Source organism: Rhinatrema bivittatum, chromosome 2, assembly GCF_901001135.1.
Source record: "Rhinatrema bivittatum chromosome 2, aRhiBiv1.1, whole genome shotgun sequence".
Classification (NCBI taxonomy): domain Eukaryota; kingdom Metazoa; phylum Chordata; class Amphibia; order Gymnophiona; family Rhinatrematidae; genus Rhinatrema; species Rhinatrema bivittatum.
Window position 1 is genome coordinate 220978316 of NC_042616.1, and position 25246 is coordinate 221003561.

General features: G+C 42.2%; 1 protein-coding gene across 6 annotated transcripts in view; it reads left to right on the forward strand.

Annotated features, from left to right (window-relative positions):
- Positions 1-24399, forward strand: part of CREB5 (cAMP responsive element binding protein 5) — an 881413-nt gene extending 857014 nt beyond the window's left edge. For 5 of the 6 annotated variants that reach the window (XM_029589189.1, XM_029589190.1, XM_029589193.1 and 2 more), the window contains 2 exons: positions 6365-6473; positions 24057-24399. In XM_029589189.1, the coding sequence (XP_029445049.1) occupies positions 6365-6473; positions 24057-24220 (273 nt within the window). In that variant the 3' untranslated portion in view covers positions 24221-24399. Of the gene's footprint in view, positions 1-6364; positions 6474-14674; positions 14711-24056 lie in introns of all 6 variants that reach the window. The other variant, XM_029589192.1, reaches the window with a different exon arrangement.
- The last annotated feature ends 847 nt before the right edge of the window (positions 24400-25246 follow it).

Genomic DNA, 25246 nt, shown 5'->3' on the forward strand with positions numbered 1-25246 from the left:
AAGGAAGACACCTGAACCACAACCTCTTACCGCTGAAGAGGACATCACCTACCAGGTCGAGGATATATTAGATATGAGAAAACATGGAAGGTGCTGGGAGTACCTCATATCCTGGGAAGGATTTGGTCCCGAGGAAAATAGTTGGGAGCCTGCAAGCAACATCCTGGACAAGGAATTGATCCGGCAATTCCACGTTTCCCATGCTAGGAAACCGAAACCCCCGGGCTGGGGCCCTAAGAAGGGGGGTACTGTTGCACCCGTCAGTCGCAGACGGCTGCGACCTCTCATGCTCACCTCTTTTTTTGCTGCACCATCAAATCTAGGACAAGTAGCGGCCTCCGCCAGTCACCGCTGATCTCCCTGGCATTCCCGGGACGGCGTGGGCGCTGCTGACCACCATCTTGCTTCTGGAGTCACATAGGTGCACGTGTGCATGGGCCAGCTATGTACACGTCATGGTGGGAACCTTGGGGGCGTCCTTCCGGATGACGTAGTCTTGCTACTTGTACTTAAGCAATTCAGCCCTATGCACTAATGATTTAACAAGGAGTTTCCTCATTGCTGAATCCACTACTCTTGGACTATCGGTTCCAGTTCCTGGCTTTGGAGGAAACGCTCTGAGTTCCCGCTCCTCAGGACTCTTCCGTGTTCCTAGGCTTATCCGCTCCTCGGAGGGCCTTCCTGCCTTTGAACTTCTGATTGTTCTACGCTCAGGACTTCCTTTGGGTACCACGCCTCATGAGTACTTCCTTTGTACTTCTGCTCTACCAAGCCTTGCTGGGATTCCCTGCGGTGTACCCCGTGCCTCGGGTCACTACCACTCTCTCCTAAGCAGGATTCACCTCACCATTTCCTATGCTACGGATTACTGCCTCAACGTCTTCGGGAACCTTCTGAGCTTCCATACCTCTGACTACCTCAGCATCACGATCATTGTACAGTCATCCTTGTCATACCCCACGCTGATTGTTCTACTCTCAGGACTTCCTTTGGGTACCACGCCTCATGAGTACTTCCCTCGTACTTCTACTCTACCGAGCTTTGCTGGGATTCCCTGCGGTGTACCCAGTGCCTCGGGCCACTACCTCGCTCTCCTCAGCAGGATTCGCCTCACCATTTCCTATGCTACAGATTACTAGGGATGTGAATCGGGCTTCGGACGATTGAAAATATTGTAGGCCATCCAGTGCTCCTACCATGTGACAGGGGCCGGCCAATGGCACGGATATCCTGTCACATGGTAAGGGCAAAGGCCATCGGTGCCATTTTTATTAGTGGCAGCCAACGGCCCGAGAGCGGGAAATCGCTCCCGGGACCCCCACTGGACCACCAGGTACCTGTAAAAAGTTTTTGGGGGGGTCGGGAGGGTGGGGGAAGCTAAGGGATTAGTTTTAAAGGGTCGGGGTGGGTTTTTTGTTTATCGGCTTAGGCGCAGCCGATAAACAAAACCGCGATCGGGCCGGACAAAAATAAAACACGATGTGAATCGGAACCGGAATCAGAACCGATTCCGGTTCCGATTCACATCTCTACAGATTACTGCCTTAACGTCTTCGGGAACCTTCTGAGCTTCCGTACCTCTGACTACCTCAGCATCATTGTACAGTCATCCTCGGCATACCCCATGCTGCGGGCCACTACCAGATCTGCACATCTGAGGTAACAGCTCTACTCCTGAGAAGACTGCCCGGCGTACCCTGCTCCGCAGGTCACCTCCAGATAATTACATTTGAGGTATCACCCTGGGCATACCCCTTGCTCAAGAACTGTATCTGTACTGCAGTTCCCGCTCCATGGGCTCTGCCCTTTCTCCTCTATAATAAAGTCTCTCTTACAGTTGTGTCCTAAGACTCTGAGACCGTGCCTACCGACGGTGAGGCCCACAGGGCTCCTCCCTGTGGGCGGAGTCATCTCTCACTTCAGCCCAGGGTTCACATCCATACCAAAACATAACAGTGGAGATGGACTGGGGAGCTGAAAGGGAGGAATGGAGAAGAATTTTACAAATATTCAGTTCATTAATGATGCAGTCCTGGAGCTATAGACAAGCTGGAGTGAGAAGAGGGAGATGGGGCCAGGGGAAGGAGGGTGTAGATACAGATTAGGTACACAAATATAGAGGAAGGAGAAAGGGGACAAAAAGGCTGATGATATGAGAGAAAGGCAAGAAAAAGAAAAATTGAAAAAAGAAATGAGACAAAATAAAGATGGAGAAGAAGAAAAAAAGGAATAAACCAGATAAATAACAGAGATATGAAAAGGCTGAAAAATGTTTTGTCTTTGGTTAGAATGCTATACCTGTATTAGTTAAATTGATTGGGGTTCATATTTGGCTCTAAGCGCTGAGCCAGAGCCCTGGCCTCAGCCAGCCAATCACATTCTCTTACTTGCCCATCTCTAGAGTGAAAGGAAATTGAATATATGTGTATGTTCTTTGTATGTCAGCTGATTGTGTAGAGGTGTTTAAAATCATGAGAGGTCTAGAACGGGTAGATGTGAATCAGTTATTTACTCTTTCGGATAGTAGAAAGACTAGGGGGCACTCCATGAAGTTAGCATGGGGCACATTTAAAACTAATCGGAGAAAGTTCTTTTTCACTCAACGCACAATTAAACTCTGGAATTTGTTGCCAGAGGATGTGGTTAGTGCAGTTAGTATAGCTGTGTTTAAAAAAGGATTGGATAAGTTCTTGGAGGAGAAGTCCATTACCTGCTATTAAGTTCACTTAGAGAATAGCCACTGCCATTAGCAATGGTAACATGGAATAGACTTAGTTTTTGGGTACTTGCCAGGTTCTTATGGCCTGGATTGGCCACTGTTGGAAACAGGATGCTGGGCTTGATGGACCCTTGGTCTGACCCAGTATGGCATTTTCTTATGTTCTTATGTTCTTTGTAAACTGCTCTGAACATTGGAGGGCGTGGGCTAAAAATAATTTTTGAATAAAAAAATAAATAGAGTCAGTGCTTGTATGAAAATACTTCATTCATGTTAATTGGATTCTTTGCACGCTGTGATACCCTTCACTGGACCAACACAAAAATTATGCCAAAATGGTGTGCTTGAGATTTTGAGACCACACCGCTCTCTTTTTCAGAGAATAGATGTATGTGGTCTTGAAAACTCAGCTACAGTAACTTTGTGTATAATTTTCCTGTTGCTCCAATAAGAAACATCCCAACCTGCAGAGAAGAGATATGATGTCAGTAAATAGCCATGAGAACAAGAAGATCTCCATGAACATTGCCTCACAAGTTCATGTAAATAAAACCAGTAATAAACAAAAGAGATAAAGTTATTACTGGGTCCAAATGAGCCAAATATTGCTACAGTGCCATTTTAGTAATTATTTTTGATGTATCTGCCTTTCACTGAATACTCTCGTGTTAGGCAAGGGCCCGTCTTCAGTTGCTGTAGTCTAGGACAAAGCTGGCTGCGACTCTGGCTCAGGATTTTCTAATACGAGGCAGCAAAATGCTGCAAGATTCAAGGGATTCACATGCACACTCTCTCAAAAAACAGTCCACCCACACTGGGTGTTTTTCAAAACTCAAAAAATTTTACTGAAGTTAAACTTTTTCAGGTGTACAAAAAAACAGAAAAGATAGTTTTTGACTTGAACAATCCACCAAACACAAAGATGTTTAAGCAGAGCTGTAGGAAGTTTGAGATGTCCACTTGTTTCCCAGGGACACTCTCCCTTCCAGAAACCCAACAAGACACCAAAATCTTTGTTCCCTCTTCAGCTGTCATGTGAACACTGCCTCTTGAACTAGATTCTTTATCCCCAAGACCTGGGATTGTTAACTCTTCTAGGCACTGCTTGCAGCTGAATTCTTCCTGGAACCCACTCCAACATTTTGAGAGAGCAACCCCTTCACTCAAGAAAAAGGAAGGCCAAACGCTCCTCCTTCTTCAGGAGCCTGGAGAGCCACAGCTCTTGCTGCCTATTCCTTGATCATCTGGACAACATCTAGTGACTCGTGGTGTCACCTATATAGCTTTTAAACAATTGCTCTTACAAAACACTCCATGCCCATTAACATTCTCATTGCTAGAAATTTCCACATTTTAGTCTATGTTGAAGGTTTAATCAGTCTTACACTGGCAACAGCATATTTGTGACAAAAATATTCTTTGTATGAAGGATGAAGTCATGCAGCCCATGGATTGGAGTGTAGCCACTGGCAATTAGATTTGGAAACATATGTCAACATTACTAAGAGCCTGATTTACTAAGCTTTTTTCCCATAGACAGAATGGAAGGAAATCAGGCCCTAAGTCTGTCTATAAGCAAGAAATGGATTAAATTTAAAATTTTTCAAAACTAAACATTTCCCTGGATCTACTGTACATGTGAGGCGAGCGTTGTACTGTACATGTGAAAGAATTCTCATTTTTTTGGAAGCTAAACTAATGATAATGCTTCAATTTAAAATATCTATTTTGGGATATCTTCTACTTTCAGTCTTTTATTTTTGGATATTTTCTCAATTAAAACTTTACAAACTGAGATTAGCTGAAGCCTTGACTATAAGGATGTACTGGACCACATTGAGTCTAACCTGTGGACCTAAGGGCATGTGCATCAAACAGAGTACTCTTCTCATAACATTAAGGATCAGATATATTAAACATGTTTTTGAACAGATGTAATGGGGTCAACTTCACTAAAGTGCATGAAGCATTAGAGTGTGAAAACTCACAGCAAATCAATACAGCATGGTCACACTAAAATTGTGCATATCTCAGCTGTGTGTGTAAAATATTTAAATAAGATGATTAATAAACTCTTTAGCTCATATCCCTCTATGTACTAAAGTGCACTAAATTTATTACACTCACGTGGCTGTGATCATTTTAACGCCACCTGAAGAGACTTATGCACTGACCCTGTGGATCAAACCTATAAAACGTAGTGCACTTTAATGAACTGGTTCCAAAATGGCCCTTTAATGTTAATTGTCATGTTTTGATGTATATCTGTTTAATAACAATTTGCAAAGTTATGAGCAGAAGTACTGTAATTATTAACATTAACCTATCAACCACCATAATAATGAAGAAGCCATATTTTAACATGACTCAATCTTACCTTGCAGTTTTGAAAACAAAATTATATAGTCCTTTGAACCACATCAATGAGAAACCCTTCAGGTAAACACCAATTAGATGGGAGCTGAGAAGGGAGTGTGTTATTTGTATTTAGAAAGAGTTCTTCAAACTTACTAGCATTCATTCTTACCATACAAACGTAATATAATCAAAATGTAGCATATATATTACAATATAAATATAAATCCTTACTATTTATTTAGTTCATGCTTTTTCATGGTGGCTCAAGGTGAGTTATAAGTTAGGAAACAAAAAAGGCAACATATATACATTACTCATATTTAGCCTTTCACAGAGGTGGCATTTAAATAACATTTCAAAGGAAAATTGCCAATAATTAAGCAGATGCAGGTATATATATATATACAATTCAAACCAAATATGATATATATCCTCAATGAAGAAGGACAGTACCCCTTAAAATGTCATAATCATACATTATCAGACCCAACATTGCTTGTCCTGGAGTCTGTCATCTTTCTAAAGTCTAGCAAAAATTAGAGCTGAGAAGGCTCAAAAGAAAATATATTTAACGTTATCCAGCATTTGCAGTAGATACTACGAAAAATTCCACACCAAGAGCAACAGCTTCTTGACACATGGCTAGAAACAATTTTCTTTTTTCTGCAAGGCTCTGTAAAAGCCTGGGAACATCCAGATAATCCGTTCCAGAAAAAAACTTTTTATTTTGAAACAAACAAAAAACCCCAAAAAACAAGCGCATAACCATGTTCAGACGGAAAGGATACCAGCAAAGTAGCCCGGCTGGATTCTTCTTGAGAAGACTCTTCCAACAAGCCAGTAAGGTTAAGACTGCACAAACATAAGTGACCTTTTCCCCTGAGTTTCTGCTTGACCCCTGTGCAAGTGGAAAAGTAAGACAAATATATCCAACTGGTCATTAGAAGGCAATTTTCAAAACTATGTAAGCAAGCAGTTGCAAAGTACCGAGGTATTTTGTACCATTTCTCAAAAGTAAAGTATTAGTATACTTTCCCTCTGAAAACTGCCCGAGGAAAAAGCGCTTGCAGAGATTTGCACCTGCTTTTTCTGTGGGTACTTTTTCCAGCCTAACTCTACCCTGGGAACACCTGCATAGAGGAGTAGGCAGTTTTCAAATAACCCCATTACTCGGGTAAATTACTTTTGAAAATCGTCCTCTAGTTGTATTGGATCATCCGAGACTTGGTGTCCGTAAAAGATGTAAGTGCCTGCTCATGTTCCTTTTCTCTTTTTTTCTTTTCCTAGAATGAGGTTTCAATGCTGAAAAATGAGGTAGCACAGCTGAAGCAGTTGCTATTAACGCATAAAGACTGCCCAATAACTGCCATGCAAAAAGAGTCACAAGGATATTTAAGTAAGTGATGGGTTTATTCACATTTATTCACATTGATATTTTCATCCAATCCACTGCTTTTGGTTGTTAGTAGAGCAATCTCATCTAACATTAAGAAGGAGTTCTAGTTAAAAACCAAGAGGCAGGGAATCTGAATAACTGTCCATATTCAGTCTGGCTGAATTGCAGAGTTAGCTGGATAAACTTATCCAGCTGTTAGTGGTGCAGCTGCACCATTGAATATAGCTGGCTACCTTAAAGATAGCCGAATACATTTGTTTGGCTAACTTTAGAACTGTACGGATGACCAGAGTTCACCATATATGTTGTCTGGTTAACTCTGAATATCAGTTAGCCGGATAACTTATCCAGCTATCTAGCTCCACCCAGACATGCCCCTGGAACACTCCACGTTATCCAGCTAAATTTTAGTTGGATAATGAGTTATTCAGCTAAACTTTAGCTGGATAAGTGACCAAAATATTAAAAAGTCAGCATTTCACTGGATAATTCACAAGTTATCCAGCTAAATGCTGCTGAATATGGACCCCTAGATGTCTGTTTTCACAACTTGGCAAAATGGAAACCAAATGATGGGATGAGCGCCTTATTACTAGGTATTCTCTCTCTCTCTCTTTCAGTCCTTATTGGGTTCTGGACTCTGCATCAATTGTCAATAATTGTGAGCAAAAATGCCATCACCAAGCAAGGAAATTCCAAAATCCAGTGATTACAGATTTATTTTATTTTGCCTATATGTATAACCAGTTCCTTTACTGATGTCACTATCCAGTCCTGTACACTGTGGAGAAACATGCTGTTGCAGACAATAAATTATGACATCAAAAGAGGAATCAGACAGGACACTCCCATTCCAACTGATAGAAAGTTTAATGCAGGGAAACAAGACATTGTGGTAAAAGAGAAAAACCACAAGGAGTACTTTGTTGATAGAAATGTTAATACCAAGCCACTATTCTATGGAATGGTATGGAGAGAGGAAGATCCTCAACTTCTTAGGGATGCAATCAGAGACCAAAAAAAATATGACAGAAAGATTTAGAAATAGTCACAATTGTATTGGGCACTACTGGCCTGATTAGAAAAGAATTTCCAGGCGCACCTTGGTATCTTGCCTATACATTAAGATGGTAATTTTATAACAGCCAACATGTATAAAGTACTCTGGACTTCAGTTCTAATTATCAAAACAGATTTACACACATAAGTCCACTATGAGAATTAGTGATTGTATGCAGAACCCTGTACAGCATATGCAGGTGTAAATGTGTACATGTACTTTGATGCTCATAATTTTGAAAATCGAAAGTATGCAAGTAAATGTGTTCCCACACCATCTCCATCCCAGGAATGCCTCTTTCAAGTACACACAAAATCACTTCTGTGTATACTTTTACATGTACAGCCTCAGGATAATTTTCAAAAAACTTATTTAAATGTGTAAAAGCTTTTGAAAATTATCCCCATTACATCTTGTGAACTTTAGGAGACTCTCTTTGGCACAGTGCAAGTATTGAGAAGAGCATTAGCAGTAAATCTGAGAGACTGAGATCATTCCCGACATAACCTAGCTTATGAATGAGGTTTATTCCTGTCAAGGTGTGCAAAAAAACAAACCCATTTGGAGACACTGCTCCGAAAGAATAGATGAAAGTGTAAAAATCCAGAACAAATCACTGAGAGAAAAGATTGCTGATTTTTTATTTATTTAATTTATGCCATCACTCTGTGTGCAATCATGGTGGTTCACAACAAAATTAAAATGTTATGTTTTTGTATGGATGTGAACCCTGGGCCAAGGTGAGAGGTGCCTCCGCCTACAGGGAAAAGCCCTGTAAACCTCACCTTCAGCAGGCGCGGTCTCAGCAGTGCAGGGCACAGCTGTTAGGCAGAGACTTTATTATCAAGGAAGGAAGGCAGAGCCCTCAGAGTGGGAGATGTAAATAAATACAGTTCTGAGCAATGAGATATACCCAGGGTGATGTCACTGAAGTGAAGGTCCGGTAGTGGCCCGCAGCATGGGGTACGCCAGGAAGTCCCTTCGGATGAGTAGAGGTACCTCAGAAGTGCAGATCCAGTAGTGGCCCACAGAGCGGGGTATGCCAGGAAGTCCCTGTAGATGATTAGAGATTACCTCAGAAATGCAGATCCGGTAGTAGCCCGTGGAGCAGGGTACGCCGAGGATGTCTGTACTGAAGATGGTGCTCGTGAGATAGACAAAGGTGCAGGAACCTGGAAGTGGATCTCGTAGCTGGAATGGCACTACCCTGCAACATAGGGTACACAGTAACAACTTCTACTGAAGAGGGACTGTAGTGGCCCGAAGCCCAGGGTACACCATAGAAAGCTTCAGTAAGCTGGTATAATTAAAGTCTGTAGAATGTACTTACAAGAGGTAGTTCCAGGAGAGTGTCCCGAGAAGTGGGACAGGTAGAAGTCCAAGGCAGGAAGGCTCTCCGAGAAGTGGATAGCCAGGAACATGGAAGGGCCCCTGAGGAGCGGGTACCCAGAGTGTCCACACTCCAAGAGAGAATCTGGAACTGAAGTTCAAGAATGGAGCAGATTCAGCAACGAGGGAACTTCTTGCTAACTCGTAGAAGCAACGGGCCGGTCAGCTTAAGCACAGCAACGAATTGATATCTAGGGGTGTGCATTCGTTTTGAACTTTAATGGAAAACGCAACTTATTTTTTTTTTTAACTTAAAAAAATGATGAGGCGTAAACGATCGGATTTCCAACTTATTCAACATAGCTATGTTGAATACGTTGGAAATCGCGATTGTTGATCTAAATAAAAATTTAAACCCCTCACCCTCCTTAATCCCCCCCCCAAGACTTACCAAAACTCCCCAAGCTGGCCAAAAGTTCCGTGAGGGTCCCGGGAGCGGACCCGAGGGGAATCACGTGACGTCCGCGTCACTCCGTCGTGACGCCGACGTCACGTGGTCCATCGCGGTTCCGCTCCCGGAACCCTCGTTGGGCCCAAAAGGAACTTTTGGCCAGCTTGGGGGGGCCTCCTGACCCCCCCAAGCTGGCCAAAAGTTCAGTTTGTTCAAAACAAGGGCTCCGGGAGCGAAATCCCGGTGGACCACGTGACGGCCGCGTCATCGACGTGACGCGGCCGTCACGTGGTCCAACGGGATTTCGCTCCCGGAGCCCTCGTTTTGAACAAACTGAACTTTTGGCCAGCTTGGGGGGGCCTCTTGACCCCCCCAAGCTGGCCAAAAGTTCCTTTTGGGCCCAACGAGGGGTCCGGGAGCGGAACCGCGATGGACCACGTGACGTTGGCGTCACGACGGAGTGACGTCACGTGATTCCCCCCCAAGCTGGCCAAAAGTGCCTTTTGGGCCCAACGAGGGGTCCGGGAGCGGAACCGCGATGGACCACGTGACGTCAGCGTCACGACGGAGTGACGCGGACGTCACGTAATTCCCCTCGGGTCCGCTCCCGGACCCCTCGTTGGGCCCAAAAGGCACTTTTGGCCAGCTTGGGGGGGCCTCCTGACCCCCCCAAGCTGGCCAAAAGTTCAGTTTGTTCAAAACGAGGGCTCCGGGAGCGGAACCCCGGTGGACCACGTGACGGCCGCGTCATCGACGTGATGCGGTCGTCACGTGCTCCTCGCAAAACCACTGGGAGGAATGGCTTCCTGACTCCCCGCTGGACCACCAGGGAATTTTGGTAAGTTTTGGGGGGGATTAAGGAGGGTGAGGGGTTTAAATTTTTATTTGCACATATGGACATAGACTCAACTTATGGAATTCTCCATATGTCCATATTGACCGCAAATGAGCCCCCCATTCGACTTATGGACTTATGAACATAAACCTTCGGGCTGCACATCCCTATTGATATCATCCGGAGGGGACGCCCCCGAAGTTCCCGCCATGACGTGTACAAAGGAGGCCCTTGCGCGCGTGCATCTTAGGTGATTCCATAAATAAGATGGCGGTCGGCAGCACCCACGCTATCCCAGGGATGCCGGGGAGGTCAGCGTTGGCTGGCAGAGGCTGCCACTCTTCCTAGGATTGAAGGTGCAGGGCAAAAAGAGGTGAGCATGAGAGGTCGCAGCCGTCTGCGACCGACAGGTGTAGCATAAAAAAGACTAACAAAAAATACATATATTAATTAACAACATATCATATAATACAAATCATGTTAGTTCATATTATCTTAGACCCTTCTTTTCCTCAGCCTATCAATAAAGAAAGAAAAAAATTATCTCTCAAATATTACTTCTTTCATAAGCTAGATAACTACAGAAGACTGAAATTAACATTGAAAAGTGCTTTCATAGCATGGACTAAGATACTAGTTATCAACAATTTTGTAAACCTCACACTTTCATACAACCTGGGAATTGTAGAGTGATGTGAGAAAGATCTCAAGCACTTGAATATAAGAATAAGAAAATGTCATGCCCTCCAGCTATTCTGTCAGAACCAGTGCATGCCAACACTATACATGCCAAGAGTTAAAGGAATTGTGGGTCCTTCAGAAAAAGGCGATACATACAGAGCTACTATCCAAGGCACCCATACATACTTAATTGAATCAGCAGATCCAAATACTCAAAAATTACTGATGGACAAAAGTACATGGCCACAGTTTTCATCCTTAAACTTAGATAAGTGCTTTGAAGAATAGAAGAAATGAGTGAGAATCCACTAGCACACATGGGGAATCAACAGAATTTGCAAAACAAAAGGAAAACTCTTTAAAGAGTTGAACCTGTGTAAGGATCGTGGAGCCTTGTCGCAGTGGGGAGATTGGCTCAACCTACAGGGAAGGATCTGCAACTCCTCACTGACAGCTGGCAAGCCCAGCCTGGTGTGAGACTGGTCTAGGGCTTCACCTTTACCTGTCTCTTTCCCCTTAGGTTGAGCCCTTGGGTTCTGGGGGCCAGCAGAGGCTTAGGTGTGAGTCTCGTGAAGTTGTGCGTGATGGGAAGTCCTAGTCGTGGCTGGGGTCAGAGACAGGTGGCACCCAGGGATGGTTATGGTTCAGGCTGAGGTCAGAGGCAGGCAGCAGGTGGGAATAATCAAGATCCAGGCTGGTCAGAGGTAGGCAGGCAAGACTAGTCATGGTCCAGGCTGTGGTCAATCTGAGAATCAGTCAGAGGAGAGGTTGGGCTAGAGGAGATGAAGTAGGCAGGCAGGGCTCAAGAGAGACAAGGGAGGTAGACAGGGCTGGGGGAGACGAGACAGGCAGGCTTGGGGAGATGAAGGAAGGCAGGGCTTGGAAAGATGAAGACAGAAACGTAGCAACTCACACTCCAAAGGCTGTAGACAACCCATTGCTGAGGCAATGCTCTATCGCACAGCTGAACTTTAAATACCTGGCCATATGATATCATCAGGTTGCGCTGGGAGGAGTGGTTCCCGCTGCGGGGCCTACGTAGGCCAGCACGTGCCTTGTGCGCATGCTTAAAGGGTAGGCCCTAGCGGGAGATGGCTGTGGCATCCGGCCGTAAGGCGCGCCTCGGTGTCAGCAGCGTCAGGTGAGTGGGCCGTCTCATGGGGGGCAAACGTAACAACCAGCAATCAAGGAAAAGCAAGTGGCAAATGTATTTATTTTATTTAGTGAAATTTGATTTCCCCCCTTTCCAATATTAGAGCCTAAAGCAGATTACAGCCAAAATGCATAAATAATTAGCAAAGCATTATTTCAGCTCCCACATGTACATCAACATCTGATACTAGAGTGGTTAAGGAGAAGAGAACTTAGACCTAAAGTTGAGGGATTGCTAATTGCAGCAAAGAACTGTGGAGTACAAACAAGTTGGCTCACAGCAAGCATAGAAAAAACTGGAGGAACAGATAAATGCAGATTCTGTACCACAGAACTAGAAACATCTCATTGCTGGATACAACATGCTGATGTCAGAAGGCCTCTGGACAGAAAGGCACAATAAGCTGGTATGACTCATCCACTGGAAATTGTGTAAGCATGCTATACCAGAAAAACACTAGGATCATGACCTTGAAAGAATTGCAGAGAATGAAGAAGTTGTGATCACATGAGACTGATCAAAAACATGATGCTGGAAAACTGGACATTGTTGTAAAGGAGAAAAACAGTGTTAGTACCAAGTGACTGTTCTGTACTACATAAGGAGAGACAGGAGATTATCAAATACTAAAAGATGCAATCAGACACCAAGAACATGTGGCAGAAAGATACAGAAATAGTTGCAATTGCATTGGGTGCCACCAACTTGACTAAAAAGAACTTCCAAGCACACCGTGATAAGTTTACTGTACATATAACACCCTATGAGCTCCAGAAAGAAGTTCTCTTTGAGACAATGCAAGTATTAAGAATACTAGCAGTAAATTCAAGAGATAAGATCCTACCCAATATACTCTAGTTTGAGGGTAAGGTTCATGACTGATTGTCATAGTATGCATAGTGGGGCAGATCTTTAAACCTGCGCGCGGGCGTAGATTTGTTCGCGCAACTCGGCGCGAACAAATCTATGCCCAATTTTATAATATGCGTGCGCTGCCGCGCGCATGTTATAAAATCCAAGGTCAGCGCGCGCAAGGGGGTGCACAATTGTGTGACTTGCGCGCGCCAAGCCGCACAGCCTTCCTCCGTTTCCTCCGAGGCCGCTCCGAAATTGGAGCGGCCTCGGAGGTAACTTTCCTTCTGCCCCTCCCCCCCCCGCACCTTTCCTTCCCTTCCCCTATCTAACCTGCCCCCCAGCCCTATCTAAAAACCCTCCTAACCCACCTCCGAACCTCTGCCATGCCCCCAGACCGCCCCCTGACCCCCTGGACTGCCGCCACGCCCCCGGACCCGCCCCTTCCTGCCCCTTTTTTGAAGCCCCGGGACATACATGCGTCCCGGGGCTTGTGCACATCACCGAGCGTGCGCAGGGGCAGCTTTTCGGGGGTTATGCGCGTAACTCTTTGAAAATCTGCCCCAGTATGACTTGAGCATTAAAGGTAGACCAAAGCAAACCTCCTGCAATGAGAACCAGTTCATGGCAGTTAATGGAAAAATTAAAGTCACTTGGACTTCTGAAAAGATCACATCCAACATAACGGCCCAAGAGTGTGGTTCATTCCCATCATGATAAGTGTAAAACAGACACAGCTTGAGACCCTAACCCCAAAGTGAGTACTTATCATAATGAAATGAGTTTCTGTTATATTTGCAAATATTGAAAAAGAAACATGATAGTTAAATAACTATTTTTTGTAAGATATAAATTGCCCTAAAGTTTACAGCTATTTAAGTCATTGGAGGGTCATTAGTATTATTATTGCATTAAGAGCCAAGAATAAAAAAAAATGTAAAAAGGAGTTGGATAAGAGTAAAATAAGTAGGGCTATGGTATTAAGTCCATGTATCAGAGAAATGGGACACTGTGAATTAAACAGATCACGGATGATGTTGTAACTTTCATAGGGCTATCATTTTTCATTTGTTGAGCAAATTAGTCATTTGTTTTTATTGGTGAGATGTTGCCTGGATCAGAGTGTCCAAATGTTCAGGGTTTATGGGAGCAGACCCATATTTTAATAAAAAATGACCAAGTTTATTGCTTTCTGCTGCAAAACAATCATTTACTTGAAAGCATTCCATTAAGAATTTAAGACGTTTCCCCCCTCTTTCTTACCGTACAGAAGAAGCTTTGAAAGTTGACCCTATTGCACTCATTGTTTGGCATCATGGAAAGCAATGATGCCCTGATACGGTTCGTCTGCTGGTGCTGTGCCCGTCTTAGACCCCAGCAGGAAAGGAGAAATGCCCAATGCGCTCTGACTCCTTAGGGGACGTTTTCTGGGCTTTCTAGACCGTTGTTGGTCGGGGTGCTTGTAGAACAACACAAATTACTCATGGGGCAGCATAGCCAAAGTTCACACAGTGAGTGTACTGTCAGATTGTACAAAATGAAAATTTTATTTTTAAGTTATTATTTTTAAGATGCTTTCGATAATCCCCTGCTCCCCTGAGAGTTGCCATATTGGCAAAAATAGAACAAAACATGGCAACTGCCTCCCACATAGTAACCGTCTACCGGACAAAGCATTGTGTGCAGTGCCTTTTGTTGCATTCTTGCCAATACGGATAGGTAAGTCCCAGTTTTGTGATACTGCCACACTGGCCAGCATGGTGGCTTTGAGGGAAGCGAGGGAGCTACTAGATATTTCTAAAAATGATAACTATAAAGTAAAATTTTCCATTTTACACAGGGTGAGTACTGCTACTCAAATGATGCCCAGTGCACGGTAAGTGGCGTTTTCTTTCAAGGGTACACTACATGCACTGTTCAAAGAAAATGCATGCCCACTAGAATGGCTATGGGTTGATTCATTAGAACATCAGCCATGTAGTTTTATACTTTTCTCAATATACAGAAAGTTAGTTTTGATTAAATATTGCCTACTTTTCTTGCCCTTCAATAGCATTTTACAAGATAAATGTTTGTTGCCAAACCTAGCCTTATTTTTTCTAACATTTTATTCAGTTTCCTACTGCACACATGCACGCACACACACTGTTCACTGATTTAAAAAAAATGCACAGTATTCTGCTCTACTTTTCAAAATATTTTTTCTATAAATAGAATTAGGGTCTTTCGTCAGCTCAGTGGTTGTGCTGTGCACTGCCATGCAAAGGGACTGGGTTTGATTTCTAGCACAAGTCCTTTGCTCGCCAGGTTGGTCAAGGCTGGGGATGCAGTGTTCACAGCCCAAGAAGAGGTAGGGAGTCAGTCATCATGCAGTGGCCATTGTGTCCACATTTAGAGCCCATGATTGTAAGTTTCTGGAAGGAGTCCTAATGCATGGCATTGGTCAATTTTGTAGGTTTGTTTGACATGACTAGGTCCAATGACGCTCTGAAAATGCTGTACTATCTATGACTGTTACTTCCTAGACTTAGTGGAGCCAGTAACCAAAACTGTAAATATGCTTGAAGAAAGGGAGTCTGGTTAGACCTGGTAAAATTAAATGGATCCTGGAGATTTAGTGCTCCCTAAATCAAGTTTCAAAATCTGTGGTGCCAATGAAAGCTTAGTACTGTGAAATGACTTCCAAATTGAACTCAGGGAGAATAACTTTCAAACAAATGCACGTGGCCTGGCGTATATGTGTGTATTTGGCTGTGAGCAGATCTATTCTAGTATTTTATAACCCATGCATATAATATATGTGTGTTTTATAAAATACGCATATCTAGGGAATGCATTGAAAGAACGTATATCACTACATTGAACATGTGTACTTTCCTATCTATTTTAAAAATATGCAAATGTATATTTTACGCATGAAAATAAAGTAGGACTTACATGCATAAATTGGTACATTTGAAAATATGTGCACATCAAGGAAATTACCAGTTTTACCAATTAGGTGACCAATTTATCCAGACCTGCAAGTCATTTAAACCCTTCTGATTTTTCAGCTTGAACTTCCCCCAGTTCATCCAGACCTCCCACCCAGTCAGTACTACACAATAAACATTTCATATAATGTATGCCAGATAATTAGCATATGTAAAATTATGCAAATAAGCCAGCAGATCTACCTGCATAAATATCTTTTAAAATAGTAACTTATGCACTTAAATGTTGGCCCTGCCCAGAACGGCTCAGACCACCCCTTTTTCCAAGCGCATAAATATGTGCACGAAAGTGAAAATACGCACAAGGTTTGGACTTTTAGAAAATACGGAATACATGAGTAGAGGATACTTACACACATATATACTAAGTTTTACGAATGTAACATTGTGAACATTTGCCCCAAGTGTCAATTTTTCTCAGTCTACGACATATCTAATGCTTTTTGGAGTCTGCCCCTGGCAACTGAATGCCAGTACAAAACAGTATTTCAGTTACAAAATAAACAATATACATGGATTGTACGTCCCCAGGGTTACAAAGATTCTCCATCTATTTTTCGCAAAGACATGCATGAAGCCCTCACACATGTATTGCAGAGAAAATATAATATAGTATGTAGATGACATTTTAAATCTGCACACTTGGGCTTATGTGAGAGAGATTTTGAAAGCACTTTTAGAAGCTGGTCTTAAAGTTAATTCTGCCAAAGTCCAGCTGTGTACAGCAGAAGTTTTCTTTCTGGGGGTTACCTTTGGCAAGCATGGTAAGTCTGTAGATTCACAGAGAGAGTAGAGCTGATACAGAAATTGCCTCTCCCAACCAATCGGAAATCACGTAAGTCATTTCTGGAACTTACTGGGTTCTGCACAACTGTGCTGCATGGGCAGCGCCACTGTACTCCCAGCTGAAATGTGAATATTACATTTGGGAGGAGCAGCAAACAGATGCTGAGACTAAACTGAAATACATTTTGATATCTGCCCCCTATGCTGGCACATCCATATCACACCCAAGATTTTTCTCCTATAACTTGGAGCTGGAGAAAATAATATAGGTGCAGCATTCACCCAGCATTTAGAAGGGATGGACAGTCCAATAGCTTTCTTTTTCAGAGTTCCAGAGGTGTCTCCAGAACAGAAAATGGGAATGTGTAAAAAGCATATACTGGCATCTTATGCTACCATGCAAAATTTACATTCATAATTGGTGCTCAAGCCACACTTATCTGTAGCCACCATACACATCTTCTCTATCTCCCCCATTCCTTCTCACGTTCTTCCTCTATTACAGCTACAGTTATTTGTAATATAAACTTGTAACATGTTTAATATCTCATACATACTAATACCTGCTTTTGGGTATCCTATTCTACTATCCACTGCCTTAGGAAAGAGATTTCAGGAACCTGCATTACTACTGTTAATAATAATTCAGCCTCCAGCCAAGGAATTTCACTAGACTTAAAAAGAAATGTTAGGATGGGATTATAATATGGAAATATATAATTGGGTAGTTGTGAATGAAGGCTCATGGTGCCGCGGGCCAACTTCAATTTTTTTTTTTTTTTTACTTTTGGAAACTTTCGGGACCTCCGACTTAATATCGCCATGATATTAAGTCGGAGGGTGCACAGAAAAGCAGTTTTACTTTACCTTTGGGTAGGCGCTAATTTCTGAAAGCAAAATGTGCGGCTTTTGTTTTCTGAGTCGCGCAGGAATACCTAATAGGGCCATCAACATGCATTTGCATGTTGCGGGTGCTATTAGGTTTGGGGGTTTGGATGCACGTTTTCGGCCCCTTACTGAATAAGGGGTAACGCTAGCACATCGAAAACGCGCGTCCAATAGAGGGTGGAGGGTGGAACCAGACTGCTGGCGCTAACCTTCAAAAAAGAGATAGAGCAGCTTTTAAACTAGAACAAAGGGGAAAACCGACAGTCGCTCAGCAGTGCATGGTTCGGAGAGAGGTATCTTCAAAGGATACTAATGATGCATTAGAATTAGGGCATCCCAACAGTGAGGTTCCAATAATTAGAAAAATAGTCCAAGTGCCTGTAACTAAAAACTCACCTGAGCTAAAAAATTCTAAATTATCCCTATCAATTAAAAAGCAGAATGAAAATACAAACAAAAAACAAACTTTGAAATGTTTGTATGCTAATACCAGAAGTCTAAGAAGTAAGATGGGAGAATTAGAATGTATAGCAGTGAATGATGACATAGACTTAATTGGCATCTCAGAGACATGGTGGAAAGAGGATAACCAATGGGACAGTGCTATACCAGGGTACAAATTATATCGCAATAACAGAGAGGAGCACCCGGGAGGAGGTGTGGCGCTTTATGTCCGGGATGGCATAGAGTCCAACAGGATAAACATCCTGCATGAGACTAAATACAAAATTGAATCTTTATGGGTAGAAATCCCTTGTGTGTCGGGGAAGACTATAGTGATAGGGGTATACTACCGTCCACCTGGTCAAGATGGTGAGATGGACAGTGAAATGCTAAGAGAAATTAGGGAAGCTAACCAAATTGGTAGTGCAGTAATAATGGGAGACTTCAATTACCCACATAAACATGGTGCAGGAAAGAATATACAGTTCCATCGAAAATTCAAATATACTTTTATTATATCTTCAGGCATTCAAAGTTCAGTTAAGTGCGGCAACTCCATTTCGAGTAAACAAACAGAAATTTTTAAAGTCCCCCGACACGGTCCGTGTTTCAGGTAAGCTGCATCAGGAGGGACCACAGCGGGTTTATAATCTTTGTGGTTGACATCAGGAGCGCCAAAGATTATAAAGATTATAAACCCGCTGTGGTCCCTCCTGATGCAGCTTACCCGAAACACGGACCGTGTCGGGGGACTTTAAAAATTTCTGTTTGTTTACTCGAAATGGAGTTGCCGCACTTAACTGAACTTTGAATGCCTGAAGACATAATAAAAGTATATTTGAATTTTCGATGGAACTGTATATTCTTTCCTGCACCATGTTTATGTGAGTACTTGCTTATGTGCAAGGTTTGCTTCGGTTGATTTTTAGACTTCAATTACCCCAATATTGACTGGGTAAATGTATCATCGGGACATGCTAGAGAGATAACATTCCTGGATGGAATAAATGATAGCTTTATGGAGCAATTGGTTCAGGAACCGACGAGAGAGGTAGCAATTTTAGATCTAATTCTCAGTGGCGCACAGGACTTGGTGAGAGAGGTAATGGTGGTGGGGCCGCTTGGCAATAGTGATCATAATATGATCAAATTTGATTTAATGACTGGAACAGGAACAGTATGCAAATCCAAGGCTCTCGTGCTAAACTATCAAAAGGGAAACTTTGATAAAATGAGAAAAATTGTTAGAAAAAAACTGAAAGGAGCAGCTACAAAAGTAAAAAATGTCCAAGAGGCGTGGTCATTGTTAAAAAATACCATTCTAGAAGCACAGTCTAGATGTATTCCACACATTAAGAAAGGTGGAAAGAAGTCAAAACGATTACCGGCATGGTTAAAAGGGGAGGTGAAAGAAGCTATTTTAGCCAAAAGATCTTCATTCAAAAATTGGAAGAAGGATCCAACAGAAAAAATAGGATAAAGCGTAAACGTTGGCAAGTTAAATGTAAGACATTGATAAGACAGGCTAAGAGAGAATTTGAAAGAAGTTGACTGTAGAGGCAAAAACTCACAGTAAAAACTTTTTAAAATATATCCAAAGCAGAAAGCCTGTGAGGGAGTCAGTTGGACTGTTAGATGATCGAGGGGTTAAAGGGGCACTAAGAGAATATAAGGCCATCGCAGAAAGATTAAATGATTTCTTTGCTTCGGTGTTTACAGAAGAGGATGTTGGGGAGGTAACCGTAATGGAGAAGGTTTTCATGGGTAATGATTCAGATGGACTGAATCAAATCACGGTGAACCTAGAAGATGTGGTAGGCCTGATTGACAAACTGAAGAGTAGTAAATCACCTGGACCAGATGGTATACACCCCAGAGTTCTGAAGGAACTAAAAAATGAAATTTCAGACCTATTAGTAAAAATTTGTAACCTATCATTAAAATCATCCATTGTACCTGAAGACTGGAGGATAGCAAATGTAACCCCAATATTTAAAAAGGGTTCCAAGGGCGATCCGGGAAACTACAGACCAGTTAGCCTGACTTCAGTGCCAGGAAAAATAGTGGAAAGTGTTCTAAACATCAAAATCACAGAACATATAGAAAGACATGGTTTAATGGAACAAAGTCAGCATGGCTTTACCCAGGGCAAGTCTTGCCTCACAAATCTGCTTCACTTTTTTGAAGGAGTTAATAAACACGTGGATAAAGGTGAACCGGTAGATGTAGTATACTTGGATTTTCAGAAGGCGTTTGACAAAGTTCCTCATGAGAGGCTTCTAGGCAAAGTAAAAAGTCATGGGATAGGTGGTGATGTCCTTTCGTGGATTGCAAACTGGCTAAAAGACAGGAAACAGAGAGTAGGATTAAATGGACAATTTTCTCAGTGGAAGAGAGTGGACAGTGGAGTGCCTCAGGGATCTGTATTGGGACCCTTACTTTTCAATTTATTTATAAATGATCTGGAAAGAAATACGACGAGTGAGATAATCAAATTTTCAGATGACACAAAATTGTTCAGAGTAGTTAAATCACAAGCAGATTGTGATAAATTGCAGGAAGACCTTGTGAGACTGGAAAATTGGGCATCCAAATGGCAGATGAAATTTAATGTGGATAAGTGCAAGGTGATGCATATAGGGAAAAATAACCCATGCTATAATTACACAATGTTGTGTTCCATATTAGGTGCTACAACCCAGGAAAGAGATCTAGGCGTCATAGTGGATAACACATTGAAATTGTCGGTTCAGTGTGCTGCGGCAGTCAAAAAAGCAAACAGAATGTTGGGAATTATTAGAAAGGGAATGGTGAATAAAACGGAAAATGTCATAATGCCTCTGTATCGCTCCATGGTGAGACCGCACCTTGAATACTGTGTACAATTCTGGTCGCCCCATCTCAAAAAAAATATAATTGCGATGGAGAAGGTACAGAGAAGGGCTACCAAAATGATAAGGGGAATGGAACAGCTCCCATTTGAGGAAAGGCTAAAGAGGTTAGGACTTTTCAGCTTGGAGAAGAGACGGCTGAGGGGGGATATGATAGAGATGTTTAAAATTATGAGAGGTCTAGAACGGGTAGATGTGAATCGGTTATTTACTCTTTCGGATAGTAGAAAGACTAGGGGGCACTCCATGAAGTTAGCATGGGGCACATTTAAAACTAATCGGAGAAAGTTCTTTTTTACTCAACGCACAATTAAACTCTGGAATTTGTTGCCAGAGGATGTGGTTAGTGCAGTTAGTATAGCGGTGTTTAAAAAAGGATTGGATAAGTTCTTGGAGGAGAAGTCCATTACCTGCTATTAAGTTCACTTAGAGAATAGCCACTGCCTGCCATTAGCAATGGTAACATGGAATAGACTTAGTTTTTGGGTACTTGCCAGGTTCTTATGGCCTGGATTGGCCACTGTTGGAAACAGGATGCTGGGCTTGATGGACCCTTGGTCTGACCCAGTATAGCATTATCTTATGTTCTTATGTTCTTACTGTATCGGCCCGAAGCATTCCCAGGACAGGAGTGGTTGGAGGAGGCACTTGCACATCTAGTTTTGAATAATCAAAACTTCCTGTATTTTTTTTATAAAATACCTGCACAAAAAAGGAGGCACAAATTTGTGCATTTGCTTTTCGTGAGGCAATAATCAAAGCATTATTGCCTCACTGCGCAGTTTTACTTTGAGTACTTTTCTCAAGCCCCGTGGTTAAAATCGCTTGTGGGGTTTTGCTTTGACTGTCAGTAGTTTGACTATCCAAATTACTACAAGAAGCAACTCTTATCACTCTAATCCTATTCTAATGCGAGCACCAAATCCTGCCAGTTACTTTTCTATAGCATTCCTAACCTTGTGCCATTTGAGCCCGGTAACTGTGAGTGGAATAACAGAAAGAAAGAAGAACTAAACTTACGCATGTGCACATTTTATAACATACGCACGTATATGCACATTTATGCACGCGTGTTATAAAATGTGTATCCGCGTGTACATGCACGCACAATTTTATATTGACGCAGTGTGTGTGCAATCGCCGACCCAAGGACATAAGTGAGGGAATTTTAGTAGGTATGTGCGGCAACGCAATATGCCTTTTTCCCAGTTAGTCCCAGTAAAGGAGAGGACTTCTTAAACCCCCAAGCTAACTTGCCTCCCTTTCACCCTATTACCCACGGCCCTTAAAACCTCGCTAGATAGTGGTTTGTTTTTTTTTTTGTTACATGATTTACACGCCATCCACAGCAGAAATAAAGTTTCGCGGTAGGAGACCCTGGTGTGCACTTGTGCATGTAAATACTTGCGTGCTGGATTCATGCCACAGACCTGACCCGCCCATGCTCCGCCCATGCTCTGCCCATACCATGCCTATGCCCCCTCCTCTTTTGGTGAGAATTTTTTATGCGCGTCCCGGGAGATACGCACGTACCCGCCCTGGTTTTGAAATCTGCGCGGCGCACACCAGGCCAAGTCAAGCGCTTATCTCCCAGCTTTTGGCATGCGTAGGGCTTTTAAATTCAATCAGCTAGAAAGGAATTAAGGTACATTGCTCCTAAATTAAAAAAAAAAGTATATATTTATTTCATTGCTGGCCATCTGCTTTATCATCCATTTTGCAGCTGGTTGCTGCAGACAGACCTAGGGCTGGACATGAAAATGAATGGATACTTTTAATTGTTCTTGTGAAAACATAGTTCTGAAAGATTAAAAAAATCCAACCTGGCAAACTAAAAAGTAAAAAAAATATATATATGTAAGCAATTAGCCAAAGACACTGTGGAACTTTGTCAAGCAGTAATTGCTAGTAAATAACACTTCATAGACCCCTAGGGCTGGAAGGTACCTCAAGAGATCACTTAGCCCTTCCCCTGCCTTCAGAAAGACCGCACGCCACCTATATCTCAAACACATTTGTCTGAGCCACTTTAAAAAGAAAAAAAAACTCTGTTGCTGAAGATTCCCCCACAACATTAGTTAACTTGCTCCAGTATTTGACTTCTCTCACTTCTCCTAATGTGTAACCTAAATCTTCCTATGCTGCACTTCTTGTCGTCTCCTCATTGAAGAGGGAGAATAACCGATCGCTGTCCTTTATTGTAATCCCATTTCATGCATTGAAAGACTGCCGTCAGGCCAGCCCTCAGACATCTCTCTTGTTGGCTAAATAAATCTGATTCCTTCAGTTCCCTGTAGGTCATGTGATCTCGCCATCTAGTCCTTTTTATTACTCTCCTCTGGACATTCTCCTTGAAGTGCGGGGCTCAAAACTGAACACAGTACTCCAGCAGTGGACTTTGGCACTTTTCCAGCAGCATGTATCTTACTTGCAGTACTCCTTTTAATAAATCTGGCTATAGTAATAGCTTTCAGTGAAACAGCGTTACATTACTATCGCATGTTCAGTTTATGATCTACCGTAGCTCCCAGATCTTTTTCAACAGTGTTCCCACCTAACCAGCTATTTACTATTTTCCATATATACAGTATGCTTTGGAATCCTGCATTAGTCCTTATATTGATTCTTGTTTATTACTGACCACTCTTCCAGAATAGCAAGATCAGAACTTGAATGCAAAAAATATTGGGTAGGGAGGGGACTTTAAACTCTGAAAGAGAAAGAGTCGCACTAGATCCTAAATTCATTTAAAATATAATAATGCCTTTTTTTGTTGTCATTTTTTCAAACTCACCAATGCCACCCCCCCCCCCTTCCAAAAACAAAACACAGGTTTCTTTTTAGACTGTTTCTGATACCTAACAGGATGCAGGTGAAAGCCCATCAGCATCACTTTTGATACAACCCAGGACAACTGCAATGCTGCGGTGTCAATTTGACATTAATTGAATTAAAAATTAGCAGACTTTGGCAGATATAGAAGTCTATAGTAATGCCTTGCAAACAGTCATATGCTTTATAAACCTCTTTAACATGGAAAGAAACGTTTTCAGCAATGTGAACTCTTTCGAGGCAGTATGGGCCAGTCCACTAAAGGAATTTAAATGTAAATAAATATTTTGCTGTCATTAGATTTGATCTGTGTACTTCCTGTATAATTTTTTATGTATGCAAATATTGTACAAAAAATATACCTTTCTCTTTTTTTTTCCCCATTCAGGCCCAGAGAGTAGTCCTCCTGGAAGCCCGGTGCCAGCTTGCTCACAACAACAAGTCATCCAGCATAATACCATTACGACTTCTTCCTCTGTCAGCGAGGTCGTAGGAAACTCCAGCCTCAGTCAGCTGGCCAGTCACAGGACAGATATGAATCCTATTCTTTAAAACTCATGGGTTTGGGGGAATGGTATCATATCAAACCACCCTACTAATAAGAACTTTTTTCAACCTTAACTGAGACCTGGAAGACTCCTCAGTCCTTGAAAGACTCTTGCTTTTGTTTTTATAGTTATTAAAAAAAAAAAAAAAAAAGTGTCTTTTATACTTAGTTACACAAAAAAAAAGGGAGTTATGCAATTAATATGCTAGCAGCTTGGAAATTTTTTGGTGCTTTTCTCCAATTTTTCTGGTACCAGTCACCTGTTTATAAGCTGAACTCTTTCTGTACATAGTCGTGGTTTCATTCACACCAGCCTAGACTGAAGCCTCAAACATGGCTTTTTATTTGTATTTGTTTGTTTGGGGTTTGTTTTTTTTTTTGGTATTTTGTTACACTGCAGGCTGTCAGCCAGTATGAAGCATACTAAGAAAGTATTCGATTCAGTGGGTTCTGTTCTGACTGCAGTGGTTCCCCTGGTCAGTATTCCAAGCTTTGTTTTACATTCTGGAATCCTCTTCACCGCGCTAAGGAGAAGCACTTCGTTTGTTAAACTAGCAATGCACTGACGAGGCCACTTCCGGCGGTGGTAGCTGTATCTTGGTAGAATCTGGAGAAAACCAGCCGCATTCTTGCTATGATGAGCTAGTGTGGTTTGAACTAGCAGTGAAACCTGAGAAACTCATCACTACCATACCAGTACTCCTAAAATTAACTAGTTGCTTACACTAGTTTGACTATTTAAAGATAATCCCAACATACTGTAGTAAGGTTCCACAAATACATTTTCTTCAGCAGTATTCTAAAAAAAAAAAAAAAATGTACTGAAACCAATTATGTTATATCTATTATTTTAATAGTTGTTTTCAAATCCTTTCCTTTTTTTTGGCTTTGAGAGAAAATGTATTTTCTGATGCTTTGGCTTTCATGAATGCTTGCTGCAAAAAATATATCAAGCGTGATCAGCACTAGTGTCACTGTAATGACCAGAGCCCTTGTGTTAGAGGGTGGTAAAAATCAAAAAATCAATGTCA